This window comes from Cucurbita pepo, chromosome 9 (assembly GCF_057944985.1).
Source record: "Cucurbita pepo subsp. pepo isolate OVF chromosome 9, ASM5794498v1, whole genome shotgun sequence".
NCBI lineage: Eukaryota > Viridiplantae > Streptophyta > Magnoliopsida > Cucurbitales > Cucurbitaceae > Cucurbita > Cucurbita pepo.
The window spans coordinates 1,275,463-1,294,967 of record NC_141806.1 but is presented as its reverse complement, the minus strand read 5'-3'; the positions used below and the strand labels follow the sequence as shown (position 1 = coordinate 1,294,967).

Genomic DNA, 19,505 nt, shown 5'->3' with positions numbered 1-19,505 from the left:
GAATTTCAAGTCTGGAAATTTCGAGGTGTCTTGCCGACAACAAAGATTTAGAGATTAAAGGAAAAGGAGATGTCTGCATAAAAATTTCGGTAGGAAATCAGTGGACATTAAAGGATGTCAGATATATTCCTGGCCTCAAGAAGAACTTGATCTCTATTGGTCAGTTGGACAGCACAAGTTATGCAACAAAGTTAGGGAAGAGTTCGTGGAAGATTATGAAGGGTGCTACGGTGGTAGCACGTGGCTCAAAATCTGGAACCTTATATACTACTGCAGGGTGTATGAACATAGCTGTTGTTGCTGAGAGTGCTTCAAATTCAAGTCTCTGGCACAATAGACTTGAACATATGAGCGTGAAAGGAATGAAGAGGCTAGCTGCGAAAGGAGTTTTAGAAGGTCTGAAATCTGTTGATGTGGGTCGTTGTGAGAACTACGTTATGAGCAAGCAGAAACGAGTTAGCTTCACAAGTACTGTCAGAGAATTGAAAAAAGTGCGGTTGGAAATGGAACCAGATGTGGAGCAAGGTTCGAAGACAACGAAGCAAGTGGGAGTTGAGCTTGAGTTGTAGGAAAACTCACATACTGATGTTGTAGCAGATACTCATGAAACTCCTGAGACTACTGCTGAGGAACCAGATGTGGAGCAAGGTTCCAAGACAACGAAGCAAGTGAGAGTTGAGGTTGAGTTGCGGAGAAAATCACCTAGTGATCTTGTAGCAAATACTCAACAAACTCCTGAGGTTGTTGCAGAGGAACTAGCAGTAAAACAAGTAACACCTGAACCAGTGTTGAGAAGATCATCCAGTAACATCAGAGTACCAGATATGTATGTACCTTCATTACACTATCTGTTGCTGATGAAAGGGAGAATCAGAGCCCTTTGATGAGGCCCTACAGTTGGAGGATACAACCAAGTGGGAGCAAGCAGATGATGGAACGTCTAGGCTTCAAAAATGCGTTGTACTAAGGCTGAGTACGTGGCAATAGCTGAAGCTGGAAAGAAGACGATATGTACCTTCATTACACTATCTGTTGCTGATGAAAGGGAGAACCAGAGCTCTTTGATGAGGCCCTACAGTTGGAGGATACAACCAAGTGGGAGCAAGCAGATGATGGAACGTCTAGGCTTCAAAAATGCGTTGTACTAAGGCTGAGTACGTGGCAATAGCTGAAGCTGGAAAGAAGACGATATGTACCTTCATTACACTATCTGTTGCTGATGAAAGGGAGAACCAGAGCTCTTTGATGAGGCCCTACAGTTGGAGGATACAACCAAGTGGGAGCAAGCAGATGATGGAACGTCTAGGCTTTAAAAATGCGTTGTACTAAGGCTGAGTACGTGGCAATAGCTGAAGCTGGAAATAAGACGATATGGATGACTGACTATCTGGAAGAATTGGGCAAGAAGCAGCACGAAGAGATTCTTTATAGAGATAGTCAGTGTGTCATACAGTTGATGAGGAACTCAGTCTATTATTTAAAGACAAAACACAGAAGACGATACCATTTCACTTGCAGGTTAGTGAAAGATGGTGATGTGTTTGGAGAAGATAGAGGGTGCAAAGAATCTAGCAAACATGTTGACAAAATGTGTTGATGTTGGAATATTGAGGTTGTGCAAAGCCTCAATTGGTATGGTGCCATGAAGATGCTCATGGTCGTTTGAGAATGAAATTCTTGGTTGACTAGATCAGTCTCCAAGTTGGAGAATTGTTAGGTTATGGAGCATGCTGCTTATTTATAGCTTAGTCAACGGTAGTAAAACTATATTTGGTAAAGGAGTAAAATGTCATATGTATAGTAAAAAGTTATATCTAGTAAAGCCAGATAGTTATATATAGTAGAGGGTTATATCGGGTAAATCTATATATAGTAAGCTAAAACCATATATATATCCCGTGAGGCAGAGCTTTGAAAATATACTTTCTACTCTACATACTTGGAATCATCAATATAAATCCTTTAGCTAGAGTTCTCCTTGCATTTTCTCTATACGGTTCCTTGTGTTCATCTAGATCGAGTGTGTGTGTTGTTGTGCGATCCTAACAGATCAAATATCTCAAGTCAAGAATACTTGATTGAGATTTGAATCACTTCACAAGCAAGATTAATAATGTCAAGCTTGAATGATTCTAAACATTCAATTTAAACGACATGGAATTACAAGAAACTTAGTCGTTGGCTAAACAAAAACTTAGCAATTGTGTATTCTTTATAATTATAATTAACCATCAATGTAAATATAATTTTAAAGTAAATAAAAGTCTTAAAATACATTAATAAAATATTATAACTCTAAATTATCATCCCTATCTAATTTGTAATCATCTGAGAATAAATGAAATTCTACCCATAGTAGACTTTGTTGTATAAACAAAGCTTGATTCTTCTTAACGTGACATTAATATTATATGATTGAGATGTCTTGGTTCATATCACGTTCAGAAACTGGACGGAGAATGAGCTGAACTCCGTGTTGGGGATTAATGGTAAGAAATTGAATAGGGGAGTGAGCGTAGGAAGGTGAAAGGGTGAAGGAAAATCGTTGTAGAATCATGGATAATGCTATTTTGGCTTCGTTCAATGCAAAGTTCATCCCGACGCAGCTTCTAGGCCCCAACCCGAACGGTAGATACGCACCCGAGTTCGTTTCGGTGGCTTTCCCGACCCCTTCTGCAAATCTTTCTGGTTTGAAAACATCTGCATCTTCTCCCCATAACTCGGTGTTGTGTTGGACTGCAACCGTCGGTATCGTCACCCGAATTCGACTCGGAAGCACCAAGTTCCCCAATCTGGTTTCCTTCTGCACTTGGCGTGATATGGTCATTGCTGGAGGATACAGCCTCAGGCATTCGTTGATGATCATACTCATCTGCATAGGAAAACAAAATAAAACAAAAAACCAGAAAAAGTACCTACTTTAGTCGAGAATTGTAACAGCCAAAGCCCACCGCTAGCAGATATTATCTGCTTTAGCTCGTTATCTATCATTGTCAGCCTTATGGCTTTAAAACGCGTCTTTTAGGGAGAGGTTTTCACACCCTTACAAGGAATGTTTCGTTCTCCTCTCCAACCAATGTGAGATCTCACAATCTACATCCCATAGGGGCCAGCATCCTCGCTGGCACACCGCTCGGTGTCTGGCTCTGATACCATTTGTAACAACCCAATCCCACCACTAGCAGATATTGTCCGCCTTGGCCCGTTACATATCCCCGTTAATCTCACTGTTTTAAAACATGTCTTCTAGGGAGAGGTTTCTACACCCTTATAAGGAATGTTTCGTTCTTTTCTCTAACCGATGTGAGATCTCACAATCCACTGTTTTAAAACATGTCTTCTAGGGAGAGGTTTCTACACCCTTATAAGGAATGTTTCGTTCTTTTCTCTAACCGATGTGAGATCTCACAATCCACCTCCCTTGGGGGCCCAACGTTCTCACTGCGTTCGGTGTCTAGTTCTGATACCATTTGTAACAAGCTAAACCTACCACTAGCTAATATCATAATGACCCGTTACGTATCACTGTCAGCCTTATGGTTTTAAAACACGTCTTTTAGGGAGAGGTTTCCACACCCTTACAAGGAATGTTTCGTTCTCCTCTCCAACCGACATGGGATCTCGATCTCGAGAGCACACTTTTGTGGAGTGATGTTAATGTTCTTACCGTTCTTAATTTGGGGAGGCTTTCCATGGTTGGATTCTTATCACCAAGAACATTGAAGACTTCCTTTCTTGCTTCCTCTTGCCATTCCTTATGCAACGCCAACAGAAACATAGTCCAAGCCAGCAACGCATTGGTGGTCTCATGCCCAGCAAAGTAAAACGTCTTACACTCATCCACAATATCATCCACAGACAACCTCTGTGCCTTCTCAGGCTCGTTCTTGGCCTTCACCAGCAATCCCAAGAAGTCATTCCCATACCCTTCTGCTTCCCCATTCATCAACTTCTCTTCTCTTGTCCTTATGATCTCTATGAAGCATTCTCTCATTCTCTTTTCGAGTCGCTCTCCTTCAACGTCGTCTTTCGATTTGAATATCTTACTGCATCCCGACAATCAAATATATCGTTAGCAGTTGGAAAGTCGACGTGGTGTTGACCTGAAACAACGTGACGGTGATTAAGTACCTGATTATCGGGAGACGAACTTTATATCCATTCCTAACTGATAGCTCGCAGACTCTCTGCAGCATTTGGAAGAAACTCCTTCCTTGTTCATAACTGCTTCCAAAAGCTGTATGGGAAATGACATCCAGGGTGTAAACCTTAAAATGCTCGAAAACATCGAGCTCTTTGTCTACATGATGCTTCCATTCTTCAACCATTGTCTCTGCACACTCGATCATCGATGGGATCATGTTCTGCAAGTTAACACATAAACCAATTGTGGCTTTCTATCTCAGAACTTCTGGATCAAGTGGATGAAAATCTAGCCAAAATTTTGAACTGTAACGGTGAGAGCCTATATTGGTTGGGGAGGAGAACGAAACATTCTTTATAAGGGTGTGGAAACTTCTTCCTAGCATATGCATTTTCTGGAAAGGAAAGCCTATAGAGGACAATATTTGCTAGTGGTGGCCTTGGGCCATTACAAATGATATCAGACACCAAGTGATGTATTAGCGAGGAGGCTGAGCTCCGAAGGGGGTGGACACGAGGTGGTGTGCTAATGAGGAGGCGGACACGAAGCGGTGTGCTAGTGAGGAGGCTGAGCCCTGAAGGGGTGGACACGAAGCGGTGTGTCAATGAGGAGGCTGAGCCTCGAAGGGGGTAAACATGAGGCGGTGTGCCAGCAAGGACGTTGGGCCCCTGAAGGGAGTGGACACGAGCCAGTGTGCTAATGAGGAGGCTGAGCCCCGAAGGGGAAGGAAACATGAGGTAGTGTGTCAACGAGGAGGCTGAGCCCCAAAGGATGTGAACACGAGGAGGTGTGCTAGCAAAGACGCTAGGTCCTAAAGGGGGGTGGACACGAGGTGGTGTGCCAGCGAGGAGGTCGAGCCCCGAAGGAGGGTGGACACGAGACAATGTGCTAACGAGGAGGCTGAGCACCGAAGGGGGTGGACACAAGGCGGTGTGCTAGCAAGGACGCTAGGTCCCAAAGGGGGTGGATTGAGAGTCCCACATCCATTGTTTTAGGGAATGCGAAAACAACAAGTTTGGACTATAATAATTCATGCGTGAGTATCAAATTCAAGACTTGAAGCTTACTTACCTTGAGATTGTCACCATGGAAAGCAAAATGAGCAATTTTTCGAGACTTGACCCATCGTTCACCCTGGGCAGTGACAAGTCCATTTCCAAAAATTCTATGAACATGGCCTTGGAGTTTGGCCTTGGGGAAGTTCTTCTGTCGATCATTGAGCACCTCCTTGATCATCTCAGGCTCTGTAATGACCAGATGAGCATCTGTTCCAAACCACTGAACAAAGTTCCTCCCTGTTTCCTCAACTTTATCAGTACTCAAAATCACTCTCAAACATGTTTAAAACCGAAGAAAACCAAGGTTCGATACCGTAATCGTTGAGCCACGAGTGCGTATGAGGAAGAACCCGAGGGAGAATCCGATGCGAAAGGTCGATGGGGGAGGCCATGGCAATCATTCTTTTGGAGTACATCTCTCTGGTGTTGCCTTGGATGAAGTTGTAAGAAGGCCCTTGAATCCCTTGCGACCTCATGAACCGTTGGATCTTGATCGGAGTCCACCATAGCTTGTCAAGAAGCTTGAAGATCCCAAGAACAACACTTGCAATTAAGAACACAGAGATGGTATTGCTCATAACATCCTCCATTGTTGCGTTTCTTTGAGTTGCTAGCTCTGTTTTGTGCTCCTTAAAACAGCGTAGCCTTTCCGTGCAGGAATTGTTTACTAATAATTACAAACATATAGTTTCATATTAATTATTGATGATAAAAGAAAAATCATAACTTGGGAATCAAGCGGTTGATTGTTGACTTATTTATGAATAGGACAAATAATTGAAACGTGATTGCCCAAATCACTCCTATTTTGAAAACAATAAGTTTGAAAAACCAGGTGGGTATGCTTTATTTTTAAAGATTTGGTTTCGGGATACACAATCCTCGTAGTAGAATAGAACTAGGGGTACATGGTCCGGGTTGGGTCGGGTTGGGGGATTTTTTTGACCCAACCCAAAAGTTCGGGTTGGTTGGATTGGTAACCCAACCCAACCCAAAATTTTTCACAACCCAACCCAACCCAACCCTCTATTTTCGGGTTGGGTCGTCAATTTTTTTTTTAAGTTTTATTTATCCACAATCTATAATTAATTCGGATACAATCTTAAATAAAATATATTAAAAGTTCTCAAACAAACACATATCAATCTATAATTATTGACAAAAAAAAAAAATAAAAAATCAATAAAAAATATCGAGCGAAAATTGTAACAAATTAACATAGTTTAATATTGTCATAAAATTAAAGACAACTAAATACCGACATTTTTTAGAATTGGTTAAAGTAACAAAAATACGGTAGATCATGAAAGAAATAAGTTAGTTATAGTTTATTCTTTTTTTTAAAAGGTAGATCATAAAAGAAATAAGTTAGTTATAGTTTATTCTTTTTTTTAAAAGGTATGAAATATTAAGGTATTTTTAAAAAAAATATATATAAATAAAATTAAAAAAGACAAAGAAATTAAATAATAAAATAATATAAACAAAATAAAAAAGAAATTCAATAATAAAATAATATAAACAAAACAAAAAAAATTAAACAAACACAAAGAAATTAAATAATAAAATAATATAAACAAAACAAAAAAAATTAAACAAAGACAAAGAAATTAAATAATAAAATAATATAAACAAAACAAAAAAAATTAAACAAAGACAAAGAAATTAAATAATAAAATAATATAAACAAAACAAAAAAAAGAAATTAAATAATAAAATAATATAAACAAAACAAAAAAATTAAACAAAGACAAAGAAATTAAATAATAAAATAATATAAAGACAACTAAATACCGACATTTTTTAGAATTGGTTATAGTTTATTCTTTTTTTAAAAAAAATATATATATAAATAAAATTAAAAAAGACAAAGAAATTAAATAATAAAATAATATAAACAAAATAAAAAAGAAATTAAATAATAAAATAATATAAACAAAACAAAAAAAATTAAACAAAGACAAAGAAATTAAATAATAAAATAATATAAACAAAACAAAAAAAATTAAACAAAACAAAGAAATTAAATAATAAAATAATATAAACAAAACAAAAAAAGAAATTAAATAATAAAATAATATAAATAAAACAAAAAAATTAAACAAAAACAAAGAAATTAAATAATAAAATAATATAAAGACAACTAAATACAGACATTTCTTAGAATTGGTTAAATAACAAAAATACGATCAAATAAGTTAGTTATAATTTATTTTTTTTTAAAAGAGTATGAAATATTAAGGTATTTTTAAAAAATATATATATATAAATAAAATTAAACAAAGACAAAGAAATTAAATAATAAAATAATATAAACAAAATAAAAAAAGAAATTAAATAATAAAATAATATAAACAAAACAAAAAAATTAAACAAAGACAAAGAAATTAAATAATAAAATAATATAAACAAAACAAAAAAAAGAAATTAAATAATAAAATAATATAAACAAAACAAAAAAAGAAATTAAATAATAAAATAATATAAACAAAACAAAAAAAAATTAAATAATAAAATAATATAAACAAAACAAAGAAATTAAAAATAACAAAACCGAAAATATACATTTAGTTGGCATCGAACTGGGCGTAAATATTCATAGACTAACCTCAGTACCACTCTGGCAAACCCATTAATAAGAAAGAATCTTCATGATAATTCTATATATTTTATTTAGCTCGGGTCAACCCGAGCGTTTTGCCCATGAACCCGAAACCGAACCGATTCAGTTCGGGTTCAGAAAAATGAACCCAACCCTACCCGAAATGCTAATCCAACCCAACCCAACCCTTTCGGGTTGGGTTGGTCTGGGTTGTCAGGTTGCCGGGTTGAATGTACGCCCGTAAATAGAACATAGTCCATTTAATCCATTTAGAACGAAGATATTTTTTTTTTTTTTTTTTTTTTACCGTCAGCTAAACAGAGCCAGAGACAAACCATAAAGAAAAGATTACACGGTGAAAAACTTTGGAGACTAGAAAATTAAGAAAACACAAAATATCAAAAATAAGTAAATATCTAAATTTTTATTCTTAAAATATTGTGATATTTTTATTTCTAAAATATCAAAATATCCTTATCATAAAATATCTAGATATCTAAAATATCTAAATATTTAAATTTGTATTCCGAGTTTATTTAGAAATATATAGATATTTTTAGTAAATTTATAAAAAAAAATAGAAATTTAAAAATGATAGGCTCGTACAATATATATTTACGTTAAATATTATTGAATTTATTAATATATTTCTCTTTTTTAAATAAAAGTTATATTAAAAAATAAAACTATGCATTAAAAATTTATTTGAAATTAATTTTTTTAAAAAAATTTATATAAGAAGATGAAAAAAAATGTCCACCAAAATAAACAAGAAGTTTCACGAGCCAATATATGATTGAAATAGGCACGAAACCTCCCTAGAATGAATATATGGATTGAAATAGGACATGAGACCTCCCTAGAACGAATATACAGATTGAAATAAGACACGAGACCTCTCTAGAACAAATATATGGATTAAAATAGGATATGGGACCTCTCTAGAACAAATATATGGATTGAAATAGGACACGGGTTCTAGTTCTAGAATGAATATATGGATTGAAATAGGACACAGGATCTCCCGAGAACGAATATATAGAAGCAAGAGGTTGTAAAATCAAGAGAAAGCTCGGGTTTCTTAATCTTTTCCACACTTGTCGAGTAGGAGTAACACAAAAAAAAAGTGGGATTTGGATTAAATTTGATTTCCATTCTGTTAGACGAACACGACTCTCCACAATGGTATGATATTGTCCACTTTGAGTATAAACTCTCATGGCTTGAAGCCCAAAGGCCTCACCACGATGGAGTTAGTATTCGTCACTTATAAACCCACGACCATTCCCTAAATTAGCCGATGTGGGACTTCCATCATCCAACACCTCCTCGAGGCTCGACTCCTTTGGAGTCTTAGTCATTTTGACTGTCTTCGAGGAGGCTTGGCTCCTTTTCGAACAGACTCTCCACAATGGTATGATATTGTCCACTTTGAGCATAAGCTCTCATGTCTTTGCTTTGGGCTTCCTCAAAAGACCCCAATGGAGTTAGTATTCGTCACTTATAAACCCATGATCATTCCCTAAATTAGCCGATGTGGGACTTCCATCATCCAACACATTCATCATAGTTTCAGCAATAGATTCGTATTCTCACAAAGCGTGTTATTCAATCTTTAATTTCCAGTGATTTTTATGTTGTTCTACGTCAGGCTTTGTGATCTGATACCGAATGGAGAATGAGGTGCAGCCCTTGCTGGGGGCAAATGGTGAGGAACTGAGCAGGCATGTGAGCGTAGGCCGGCGAGAGCGCCAAGGAGTACTTCTGTAGAATCATGGACATAGCGATCTTAGCTTCGTTCATTGCAAAGCTCATTCCTACGCAGCTTCGAGGGCCCAATCCAAATGGCAGATACCCAGCTGAGTTCCTCTCTATGGCTTTCCCCACCCCTTCACCAAATCTTTCTGGCTTGAATTCATGTGCATCTTCTCCCCAAAACGCTTTGTCGTGATGAACCGCGTTCAATGGTTGGGACTGTGAGCTGAAGCGTGGCTGGAAGACGGAGCCTCCCCAGCCTTACCTCTTTCTCCACCTGCCTCGACACCGTCATTGCCGGTGGATATAGCCTCAGGCATTCGTTGATGATCATCGTCATCTGTAAAAATCAACACCCAATATATTGTTGAGGATTGTTGGAAATGAGTCCAGATCATGGGTTTACAAGTAAGGAATACATCTACATTGGACACTGTGATGTTATGCCCAAAGTGGACACTGTCGTACCGTTGTGAAAGTTCTTGATTCCTAACATGGTACCAGAGTCATGTCCTTAACTTAGTCATGTCAATAGAATCCTGAAGTATAGTCAAAAGTGACTCAAGTGTCGAACAAATGGTATACTTTGTTCGAGAGCTCCAGAGAAATGAGTCAAGTCTTGATTAAGGGAAGGTTGTTCGAGGGCTACACAGACCTCAGGGGAGGCTCTATGGTGTACTTTGTTCGAGGGGAGGATGGTTGGGAGTGAGTCTCGTATCAGCTAATTAAGGGGTTGTCATGGATTTATAAGTATGAAATTTATCTCTATTGGTATGAAACCTTTCGGAGAAACAAAAAAACAAAGTCACTGGAGCTTATGCTCAAAATGGACAATATCATGTCATTGTGAAGATTCGTGATTCCTATCATAAATTGTTAGAAACTTGAACGATTCTTACCGTTCTTAGTTTTGGAAGGCCTTCCGCTGACGGGTTCTTGGCTCCGAAGATCTCGAGCACTTCGTTTCTAGCTTCGTCTTGCCATTCTTGGTGTGTGGCTAGCAGAAACATAGTCCAAGCTATCAAAACGTTGGTGGTTTCATGGCCAGCAAAGTAGAAGGTCTTGCATTCGGCCACAATAACATCAGCAGAAATCCTCAGGGAGTTTTCAGGGTCGTTTTAGCCTTTACCAACAATCCCAGAAAGTCATTCCCATACCCTTCTGCTTCACCATTCATGAACTTCTCTTCTCTACTCTTTATGATTTCCATGAACCATTCTTCCATTCTCTTTTCAAGCCTCTCTCCTTCAACATCGTCTTTCGATTTAAAAATTTTGCTGCACGTAATTCAAAACTCACGTTGAGAGCGAAAACTAACGTTGAGATCGAAAGTATCATACTGTAAGATATGTTAGAAGAGGAGTTCTACATCGACTAATTCAGGGTGGATTATTGGTTTATAAGTAAGGAATACATCTCCAATGGTACGAGGTCTTTTGGAGAAATCAAAAGAAAAACCATGAGAACTTACGCTCAAAGTAGACAATATCATACCCTTGTGGAGGGTCGTGATTTTTGACATGATATCAGAGTCATGCCCTTAACTTAGTCATGTCAATAGAATGCTCAAATGTCGAACAAAGAAGTTGTGAGCCTTCGAGTCAAAAATGACTCAAGTGTCGAACAAAGGGTGTACTTTGTTCGAGGGCTCTAGAGAAAGAGTCAAACCTCGACTAAGGGGAAGCTATTCGAGGGCTCCATAGGCCTCAGGAGAGGAGTTCTACCTCGGCTAAACCAAAAGCAAAGCCACGAGAACTTATGCTCAAAGTAGACAATATCATACCATTGTGGAAGGTCGTGATTTTTAACAAGATACTTGATTACGGGTACCCTAATTTTGTACCCGTTTCGGATTGATAGGTCGGAGAGCTCTTGCAACATCTGAAAAACATTCTTTCCTTGTTCATAAGAACTCCCAAAAGCCGTATGAGAAATGACATCCAAAGTGTAGACTTTCAATTCCTTCATCACATCGAGTTCTTTGCCTTCATAAAGCTTCCACCTTTCAATCATGGTCGCAGCACACTCGATCATAGCTGGGATCATGTTCTACACCAACCCCAATTCATGAACATATATTTACAAAGTTTTGGAATTCAACGAAGCAGGAACTCACCTTGAGGCTGTCTCCATGAAACGCATAGTTGGCTATCTTCCTTGATTTGGCCCATCGTTCTCCCTCGGACGTGACAAGCCCATTGCCAAAGATTCTGAGCAAGTGATCATCCAGCTTGGCTTTTGGGTAATTCTTTTGACGATCATGGAATACCTCCTTGATCATCTCTGGGTCTGTAATAACCAGCTGAGCTTCCATGCCATACCACTGAAGGAATGTCTTGCCTGTTTCATATCCACAAATTTATTAAAATATCATCACTTGCCCAATAGAGTCTAGGGAAAAGAACGAAACACCCTTAAAAACCTTGAGGGTAAGTTCGAAAGGGAAAGCTCAAAAAGGATAATATCGGTTAGTGGTGGGTCCGGGCTGTTATAAAGGGTATCAAAGCTAGACACCGGGCGATGTGCCAGCGAAGAGACCCTTCCCTAAAGGGGGTAGACACGAGGCAGTGTACCAATAAAGACGTTGGGCCTTGGGGTGGATTTGATAGGGGTCTCACGTCGATTGGAGAAAGGAACAAGTGCCAGCAAGGACGCTGGGCCCCGAAGGGGGTGGATTATGAGATCCTGGATTTGGTAGGGGTCCTACATCGATTGGAGAAATGAACGAGTGTCAGTGAAGACGCTGGGCTCTGAAGGGGTGGATTGTGAGATCCCACAACGGTTGGGGAGGAGAACGAAACACCTTTGTAAGGGTGTGGAAATCTTTACCTAACATTTTAAAACCTTGAGGGAAAGCTCAAAGAGGACAATATTTACTAACGGTGGACCTGGGCCGTAGAGTTTCTACAGAGTGTCTTGTAATCTCTTTTGATTGCGAGTGTTTGCTACAAAGAGTTGTGTTCAACAAAATTCAGAAACGACATAGTATGAGTTTGGTACCGTAACGATTGAGCCAGGAGTAGACGTAGGGTAGAACTCTAGGGAGAATATTATGGGAGAGGTCCATGGGCGTGGCCATGGCGTGCATCCTTTTGGCGTACATTTCTGCCGTGTTGCCTTGGATGAAGTTGTAAGAAGGGCCTTCAATCCCCTGCGCTCTCATCATCCTTTGGATCCTCATGGGTTTCCACCATAATTTCGCCACCACCTTGATGATGCCGCCACAAACAACGCACCCAAGTACAAAGCTTGGAATAATGTATCCGCTCACACTCTCCATTGATCTCTCTCTCTCTCTCTCCCCTTTTTAGTTCATTGCTTGTGTCAATCCACAGCCTATGCCATCAGAATTTATAGTCCTTTGCTCAATATTTAAGATATTTAAGCCGTTGTATTGTCTTTCGCTTATAGTCCTATAACGTTACTTTCAATTATTCTTTCAATCAAGCTTTAAAATTCTCTTTCCGTTTTCTAAATCCTTCTCAAAACGGGGCCAGAGACTTGAACATATGTTGTTCAGCCGTAGGTAGCGCGAATCCAAGTTGGCTTGACTCAGTGTTTGGAGTGATTGTTGGACAATCACAAAAGCTTAGGTTGGATTACGAGCTTATTTACATAGGGTTGAGTTCAAATAAATGAAAATTTCATGGATTAGATTGATCCCGAGTTCTCATAAACCCTAAATAGTCTGAACAACTCACCGCTAAAAATTTTATAGTTGAGTTGGGTGGAGTTTATTATTTATTAACGATTGTTTGAGTTGAAAATATTACGACCTGAACAAGTTAATGAGTCTAAAAAAATATTTAAACCCGACCCAACTCAACCCACGAACACCTTATCGATCTGGTTCACATACTTCATTGAAATCATCTCTTTTTTTTATTATTAATCTTTATTAGAAATTTTCTACACATATAAGACGTTGCTTTCAATGTGATGATCCCATAATTTCCTTTTTGTTTTTTTTCTTTTGGGGTTTTTATTATTATATTTATGAAATTTATACGTTTAATATTGACAAAATAATAATAATAATAATAATAATAAATAAATAAATAAATAAATAAAATAAAAAAATTGGAGTGATACAATTTTGGACATATGTATTTATTTTATACCAAAAAGTTGTAAAAATGGATTAATAATAATAAAAAAAAATAATCGTGTTCATTGATCATGGCTTATTAGTTGTTAAATATATTTAGACAGTCCCTTTAAATTATTTTGGTAGTAATTAGTTCTTGGAAGATCGTGAGACCATTGACGATATTAACAGGTCAAAATGGACAATGTTTGCTAGCGGCATGGGCACAGACAATGTCTGCTAACAGTATGGGCTTGAGATGTTAAAATAGTATTAGAGCCAAATACGGAGCAGTATCAGCGAGGATGCTGGACTCTAAGGGGGGTGAATTGTGAGATTCCACATTGGTTGAAGATGGACGTTAGGCCTCCAAGAGGACTGGATTGTGAGGACGCTAGGGCCCGATGGGAGTGAATTATGAGATCACACATCGGTTGGAGAGTGACGTTGGACCTATATACAGTGCGACAACGAGGATGCTGGACCCTAAGGGAGGTGAATTGTGAGATCGACAACGAGGATGCTGGACCCTAAGGGGAGTGAATTGTAAGATTCCACATTGGTTGGAGATGGACGTTAGGCTCCCAAGAGGACTAGATTGTGAGGACACTAGGGCTCGATGGGAGTGGATTGTGAGATCCCACATCTGATAGAGAGTGACGTTGGGCCTATATACAATCTTCTTCTGCAAATCATGCTTAAAAAATTTCAATTTGTACGATAAGACGGGAATGTGTAGGGTGGATAAATATTTAATCGGAAAATAAAGTGTGGAAAAATAAATTAAAATAGTATATAATATTGGAAATGACAAAACCACCCCATTTCATTTTCCACTTCACCAAATATATTTAATTGAAAAATATGGTGTGGAAAAATGAAACAAAATAGTATATAATATTGGAAATGACAAACCATTTTCTAATATTTAATAATTAAAAATATAAAAAGAATAAACGAATAATAAAAGAAAAAAAGAAAAAAAAAAAGCTCCTACTGCTTTTCCACATAATTGGTCGAATTCAGAACCTATTTTTTCTCCATCAACTTTTCAACTTCTCACGAAGCGTCACCATTGATTCCGTCACACTGCTTCATCACTCCCCATGTAAACGTCCAATAACATCTCGCCACGTCCCCAATATCCACAGCTTCAACGACACCGACCGGTCTATTTAAACCCCATCTCTACTAATTAAGTTGTAATAGAAACCGAAATGAGCGGCGAACCGGAGAACGGAGGATCAAAGGCGGCGAAGATAGTCGGGGCGGTGGTGGGGTTCGCCACTTTCATTGGGTGCGTGGCGAGCGTGTTGTCCGCCGGAGCTGAACCCATGGGCGACCCAAAGATGATGAAGGCTCCGGGAAGACGGGGGCAGATGATCGAGAGGGGTAAGTTTGAGGAGAACCCCTCTGGGTACTTCAGAGACCTGCGCAATAAATAAATATATGAACCAACTTTCCATAATTCTCCAAATACTTAAATAATTATGGATTGCCGTGTTAATTTCTGTTGTCTGTTTTGACTTGTTATGGGTCATGTCCACGGCTAGTAGATGTTGTTTGTTTTGACCCGTTATGGGTACGTCTATTGTTATCAAATATTGTTCGTTTTGACATGTTGTGTATTTCATCTTCTGTTAGTAGATATTGTCCGTTTCAACATGTTATATTTTAATGCATGTTTCTCTTAGATATTGTTCGTTTTGACCCGTATGTAATATGTCCACTGCTAATAGATATTATTCGTTTTGACTTGTTAAGTATTATCATCTTAAAACTTAAGACTATGTTATATATCATTGTCAGTCTCATGGTTTTTAAATGCATCTGTCATGATATTGCTTTGATGTTAGACGAACTCGACTCTCCACAATGGTATGATATTATCCACTTTGAGCATAAGCTCAAAATGAGGGTAGAGAGAGATTTTTGAAAGAGATGTTATATAAGCAAGCAAGAGAGAAATAATAACGGCTTACCGTATATAACTTTGGGTAGGGAGAATTTGACAACTAGTCGTATCCCCCTACCCAAGGTTATATACTGTAAGTCGTCGTTATTTCTCTCTTGCTTGCTTATATAACGTCTCTTTCGAAAATCTCTCTCTGTCCTCGTTTTCTAAAACCTTCTCTAAAAATTGAGGCCAGAGGCTCGAGCATACGTTGCTTGGCTGTAAGCGACGCACGAACGAATTGACTTAGCTCACTTGTCGTTGGAAACTGAGTGTCGCACAATCGCAAGTCCGTTGCCATTAAAAGTGCGATTGTGACATGGGTTTGCTTTGTGCTTCCCAAAAGTCCTCGTACCAACAGAGAGAATATTCTTTATTTATAAACTCATGATCATTTCCTAAATTAGGGGACCACGTGCGACTTTCAACAAGAAATTGCATCCTCTATATTTTTAAAACTTAATAAAATTTACTCAAATTTCTAAAAATATATTTAAGAGGAAATAGAAAAATCAAAATAGTCAAAAGTTTGGTCAAGCCATTCATAAACAATTCCCCAACCAATCCACGAGAGACACGTGTCGTTACATTATTTACATTTACATTTCACAAGAGATTTTCAAGCCAAAAGCCAGAAATCCTTTTGGCGTTTTGTTGTGATCAAATAACCGCCCAATTTCTTGCTCTTCCTTCTCACTGCAACCGCCATGCAGCTCGCATTCTGAATACAATACTCCACCGTTCCGCCGCCGTCTCCACCGCCACCCCACCGGTGGCCGGCCCAGACCATCAGGAGCCGCCATGTCGTCGGCCGTTTCTTCTTCTGCCCCAAAACCAGCAACGATGCCCCTTGCTTTCTTGCTTCTTCCACAATCACTGGCCCTTTCTCCTTCCCTTCCACCACTGCTACTTCAATTTCCACCTAAAAATACAAAATTTTTCAAAACCCATCTCTTAAATCCTGTTTAATTCCACCCCATTTGCTCAAATTTTGTTCTTTTATTACCTCGGGTCGCTTCAATTGACATAGATTTCTCATCGAATGAACTAGTTCATACGTTCTTGGTGCTGTCTCCTTAGATCCTTCTCCTGCAACAAAGAATCTATTAGGAGTCACGAATCTCTGCAATTGTATGATATTGTCTACTTTTAGCATAAAGTCTCAGTTTTGCTTCCTACCTAAAATAAAGATGTGTTCCTTACTTATAAACTCATGATCATTCCCTAAATTAATTAGCCAACGTGGGATTCCTTCCTAATAATCCTCAACAATCCTCCCCTCGAACAAAGTACACTATCGAACCTCCCCTGAAGCCTTTAGAGTCCTCAAACAGCCTCTTCTCTATAGAACCTCCCCTAAGGCCTATGAGACCCTCGAACAGCCTCCCCTCCATAGAACCTCCCCCTAAGGCTTATGAGGCCCTCGAACAGACTCCCCTCTATAGAACCTCCCCCTGAGGCTTATGGAGCCCTCGAACAGCCTCCCCTTTATAGAACCTCTCCTGAGGCCTATGGAGCCCTCAAACAGCCTCTCCCTCCATAGAACCTCCCATGAGGTCTATGGAGCCCTCGAACAACCTCCCCTTAATCATAGCTTGAAGGCATGACTCTGATATCATGTTAGGAACCACGAATCCCCACAATGATGTGATATTGTCCACTTTGAGCATAAGCTCTCATGACTTGATTTTCCAAAAAGTCTCGTACCAATAGAGATGTATTCCTTACTTATAAACCTATGACCATTCCTTTAATTAGTCAACGTGGGACTCCCTCCCAACAATCCACAACAGAATCGTTACCGAAAACTGAAAAAATCAAATGGTTATCGAACGAAATAACCAAAGTTTTAAGGGTTTGGTGGAAAATTTGGACCTTTTTTTGAAGGTTTGGTGAGATGGAGAAGAACAATCATATCTTGATTCTGAACCGTATTTGAGAGCGCCCATTGAAGAGCTCCTTCAGCTTCAATGGTGGAATCAACCACAATCATTATCTTCCTTCCAATTCCCAACGCCGGCTTACCTCCGCCATTACTCTCATCAAACTCCCCGCCCTTCCTCTCCCCTGTTTTCACAGAAACAGAGTCCGGTTTGGACTGAATCGGCACCCGAACATGAGACCGGATCCGGTTCAGGCAAAAACTCGGCAGCTTTCCGCCGGTTTTCCCCATTTCAGAAGATGGGTCAGCTTCAAAAACACCTGTAGGAAGGAAGAACAGAAGAAGAATGTGGGGACTTGTTTGCTGTTTGGTTTGGTTCGGTTTGGTTTTTATTTTGAAGCTCTTTTGTTCTTGGTTTTGGGAATGTGGGGAGTTATTAACGAACGTGCTGGTCATGAAGCAGTAGGCCACCACCACCATCTTCAATTTGATACTCTTCCGCCATAGCCAGCTGTGTTCTTCAGCCTCTCATAATTTGACATTTTAATTACAATTAATTCTTTAATTTTCAGGGAAAATAAAATGAAAATTATTGGAGATTTTAGAAAAGAGAGAGCAAGCTGTCATTTGGATTAAATTATTAGAACTTTTCTTAGTGTAATTAAGAAGCAAGTGATGAGTTATGATTGTGATATTACTTAATTTGGAGTTGATTAAAAGCTTAATTGAATTATGATTAAGTTGCACAAATATTCATTTAACCGAAGGATCTTGAAATGGTCCGGGAATTTACATTAAAAATCGAGAGTTGGGTTAGTGACCTAAACGACCCGAATAAAGTTCGTCACCCAATCGGATTGTCGGGTTATTTTATTGAAGGGATTGTGGTGATCCAAATGGTTACGCGATGGGCCAAACCCTACCACAGGTTTTCTATACATGGCCTATGGCCTACAAGTTCTCGAATGACACATACCAAAGGTGTAACAACACTTGACCTACTCGGCTATAGAACTCGAGCTTGGTTCGACTTCCCTCATACAAAAATAGCAATCGCATTGAGCCCTCAACTCTTGGCTGGGCTCAATCCATCCCCTTCTTCTAGTTTTTTGTTTGCGTTGCTTGAGTTCCTTTCTCGTATCCATTTATTTGTTACACGTAGCGTCAGATACTTGTCGTTTCATGTGAGATCCCATGTTGGTTGGAGAGGAGAACGAAACAATATTTATAATGAGAAATTTTTCCTTAGCAAACGCGTTTTAAAATCTTGAGAGGAAGTTTGCAAGGGAAAACCAAAAAATGACAATATCTGCTACTAGTGAGCTTACATTTCAATGACGTCGTTGATCATCACCAAAGTTTCATTTATTTTTCTAATCCTTTCATTTATTTTAACAAAAGAAAAAGTATAAACTTCTCAAATTTATTATTAATAAATTTAGTTTGAATGTGCATGAACAAACATAAAAACAAGAAAAAAAAACATGTTCTTTTTTTTATTATTAAAAAAGAAAAAGAAAATATGATTAATGAGTTGACGTAATTTGGATGAAAGCAAGGTGTGGGTGAGAATTATTAATTCAAATGTGTTATTGATTTTATGATGAACCAAAAATAGATAGAAAAAAAAGAACATTTTTGGGTAAGAATCAACGGCTCTTACATTACCCATAAATAAAGTTGTCCTTTTTTAAAAAAAAAAATTAAAATTTTTTTAAGTGGAATTTGTGGGTATTTTAGCACTGGCTACTAGAATGAACGGAATATGGTTCACAATCTAACTCAACACAAATCTTTATTTTTCGAGTTGAGTTAGATCATCTTCTTAATTATTTTTAAAACACGCACTTAATAATTAAAATCTTGTGCATCCAAAGTCACAATAGATCTATTACAAACGTCAAATGGTTTTAATCATCGAAACAACCTTAGAAGCAGGGATGCAAACAGGTCGAGTCGAGTTGGATTGAAGGAAAATTTTGGACAAACCCAGAATTTCTGGTCTATTGGGTTGACCCGACCA

At 38.3% G+C, this 19,505-nt stretch overlaps 2 protein-coding genes and 1 pseudogene across 3 annotated transcripts; all 3 read right to left on the bottom strand.

The window, feature by feature from the left end:
• Positions 1-2,183: 2,183 nt before the first annotated feature.
• Positions 2,184-5,864, bottom strand: LOC111801700 (cytochrome P450 CYP749A22). The gene is made up of 5 exons (XM_023685805.2): positions 5,516-5,864; positions 5,216-5,439; positions 4,132-4,364; positions 3,668-4,046; positions 2,184-2,872 (listed from the first exon to the last, which is right to left on the bottom strand). The coding sequence occupies exons 1-5, from the start codon at positions 5,790-5,792 to the stop codon at positions 2,408-2,410; spliced, it is 1,578 nt and encodes a 525-aa protein (XP_023541573.2). The 5' UTR covers positions 5,793-5,864; the 3' UTR covers positions 2,184-2,407.
• A 3,443-nt stretch (positions 5,865-9,307) lies between these two features.
• On the bottom strand, positions 9,308-12,839 carry LOC111802752 (cytochrome P450 CYP749A22-like; annotated as a pseudogene). The gene is made up of 5 exons (XR_015422463.1): positions 12,560-12,839; positions 11,676-11,899; positions 11,376-11,608; positions 10,459-10,836; positions 9,308-9,899 (listed from the first exon to the last, which is right to left on the bottom strand). The product of XR_015422463.1 is annotated as a cytochrome P450 CYP749A22-like (transcript).
• Positions 12,840-16,081: 3,242 nt separating this feature from the next.
• LOC111802335 (uncharacterized) lies at positions 16,082-17,779 on the bottom strand. The gene is made up of 3 exons (XM_023686661.2): positions 17,476-17,779; positions 16,607-16,689; positions 16,082-16,522 (listed from the first exon to the last, which is right to left on the bottom strand). Exons 1-3 carry the CDS (start codon positions 17,771-17,773, stop codon positions 16,220-16,222), a joined length of 684 nt encoding a protein of 227 aa, XP_023542429.2. The 5' UTR covers positions 17,774-17,779; the 3' UTR covers positions 16,082-16,219.
• Positions 17,780-19,505: the final 1,726 nt, after the last annotated feature.

What these genes read in the sequence shown, in the direction of transcription:
- LOC111801700 (XM_023685805.2), bottom strand. Translation starts at nt 5,792, where the DNA reads ATGGAGGATGTTATGAGCAATACCATCTCTGTGTTCTTAATTGCAAGT. An exon ending in TCCATGGTGACAATCTCAAG is followed by an intron (nt 4,365 to 5,215) that starts GTAAGTAAGCTT and finishes GTTAACTTGCAG; the next exon opens with AACATGATCCCATCGATGAT. An exon ending in GCCTCCCCAAATTAAGAACG is followed by an intron (nt 2,873 to 3,667) that starts GTAAGAACATTA and finishes TTTCCTATGCAG; the next exon opens with ATGAGTATGATCATCAACGA.
- LOC111802335 (XM_023686661.2), bottom strand. Translation starts at nt 17,773, where the DNA reads ATGGGGAAAACCGGCGGAAAGCTGCCGAGTTTTTGCCTGAACCGGATC. An exon ending in CACCAAACCTTCAAAAAAAG is followed by an intron (nt 16,690 to 17,475) that starts GTCCAAATTTTC and finishes TCTTTGTTGCAG; the next exon opens with GAGAAGGATCTAAGGAGACA. An exon ending in GTCAATTGAAGCGACCCGAG is followed by an intron (nt 16,523 to 16,606) that starts GTAATAAAAGAA and finishes TTGTATTTTTAG; the next exon opens with GTGGAAATTGAAGTAGCAGT.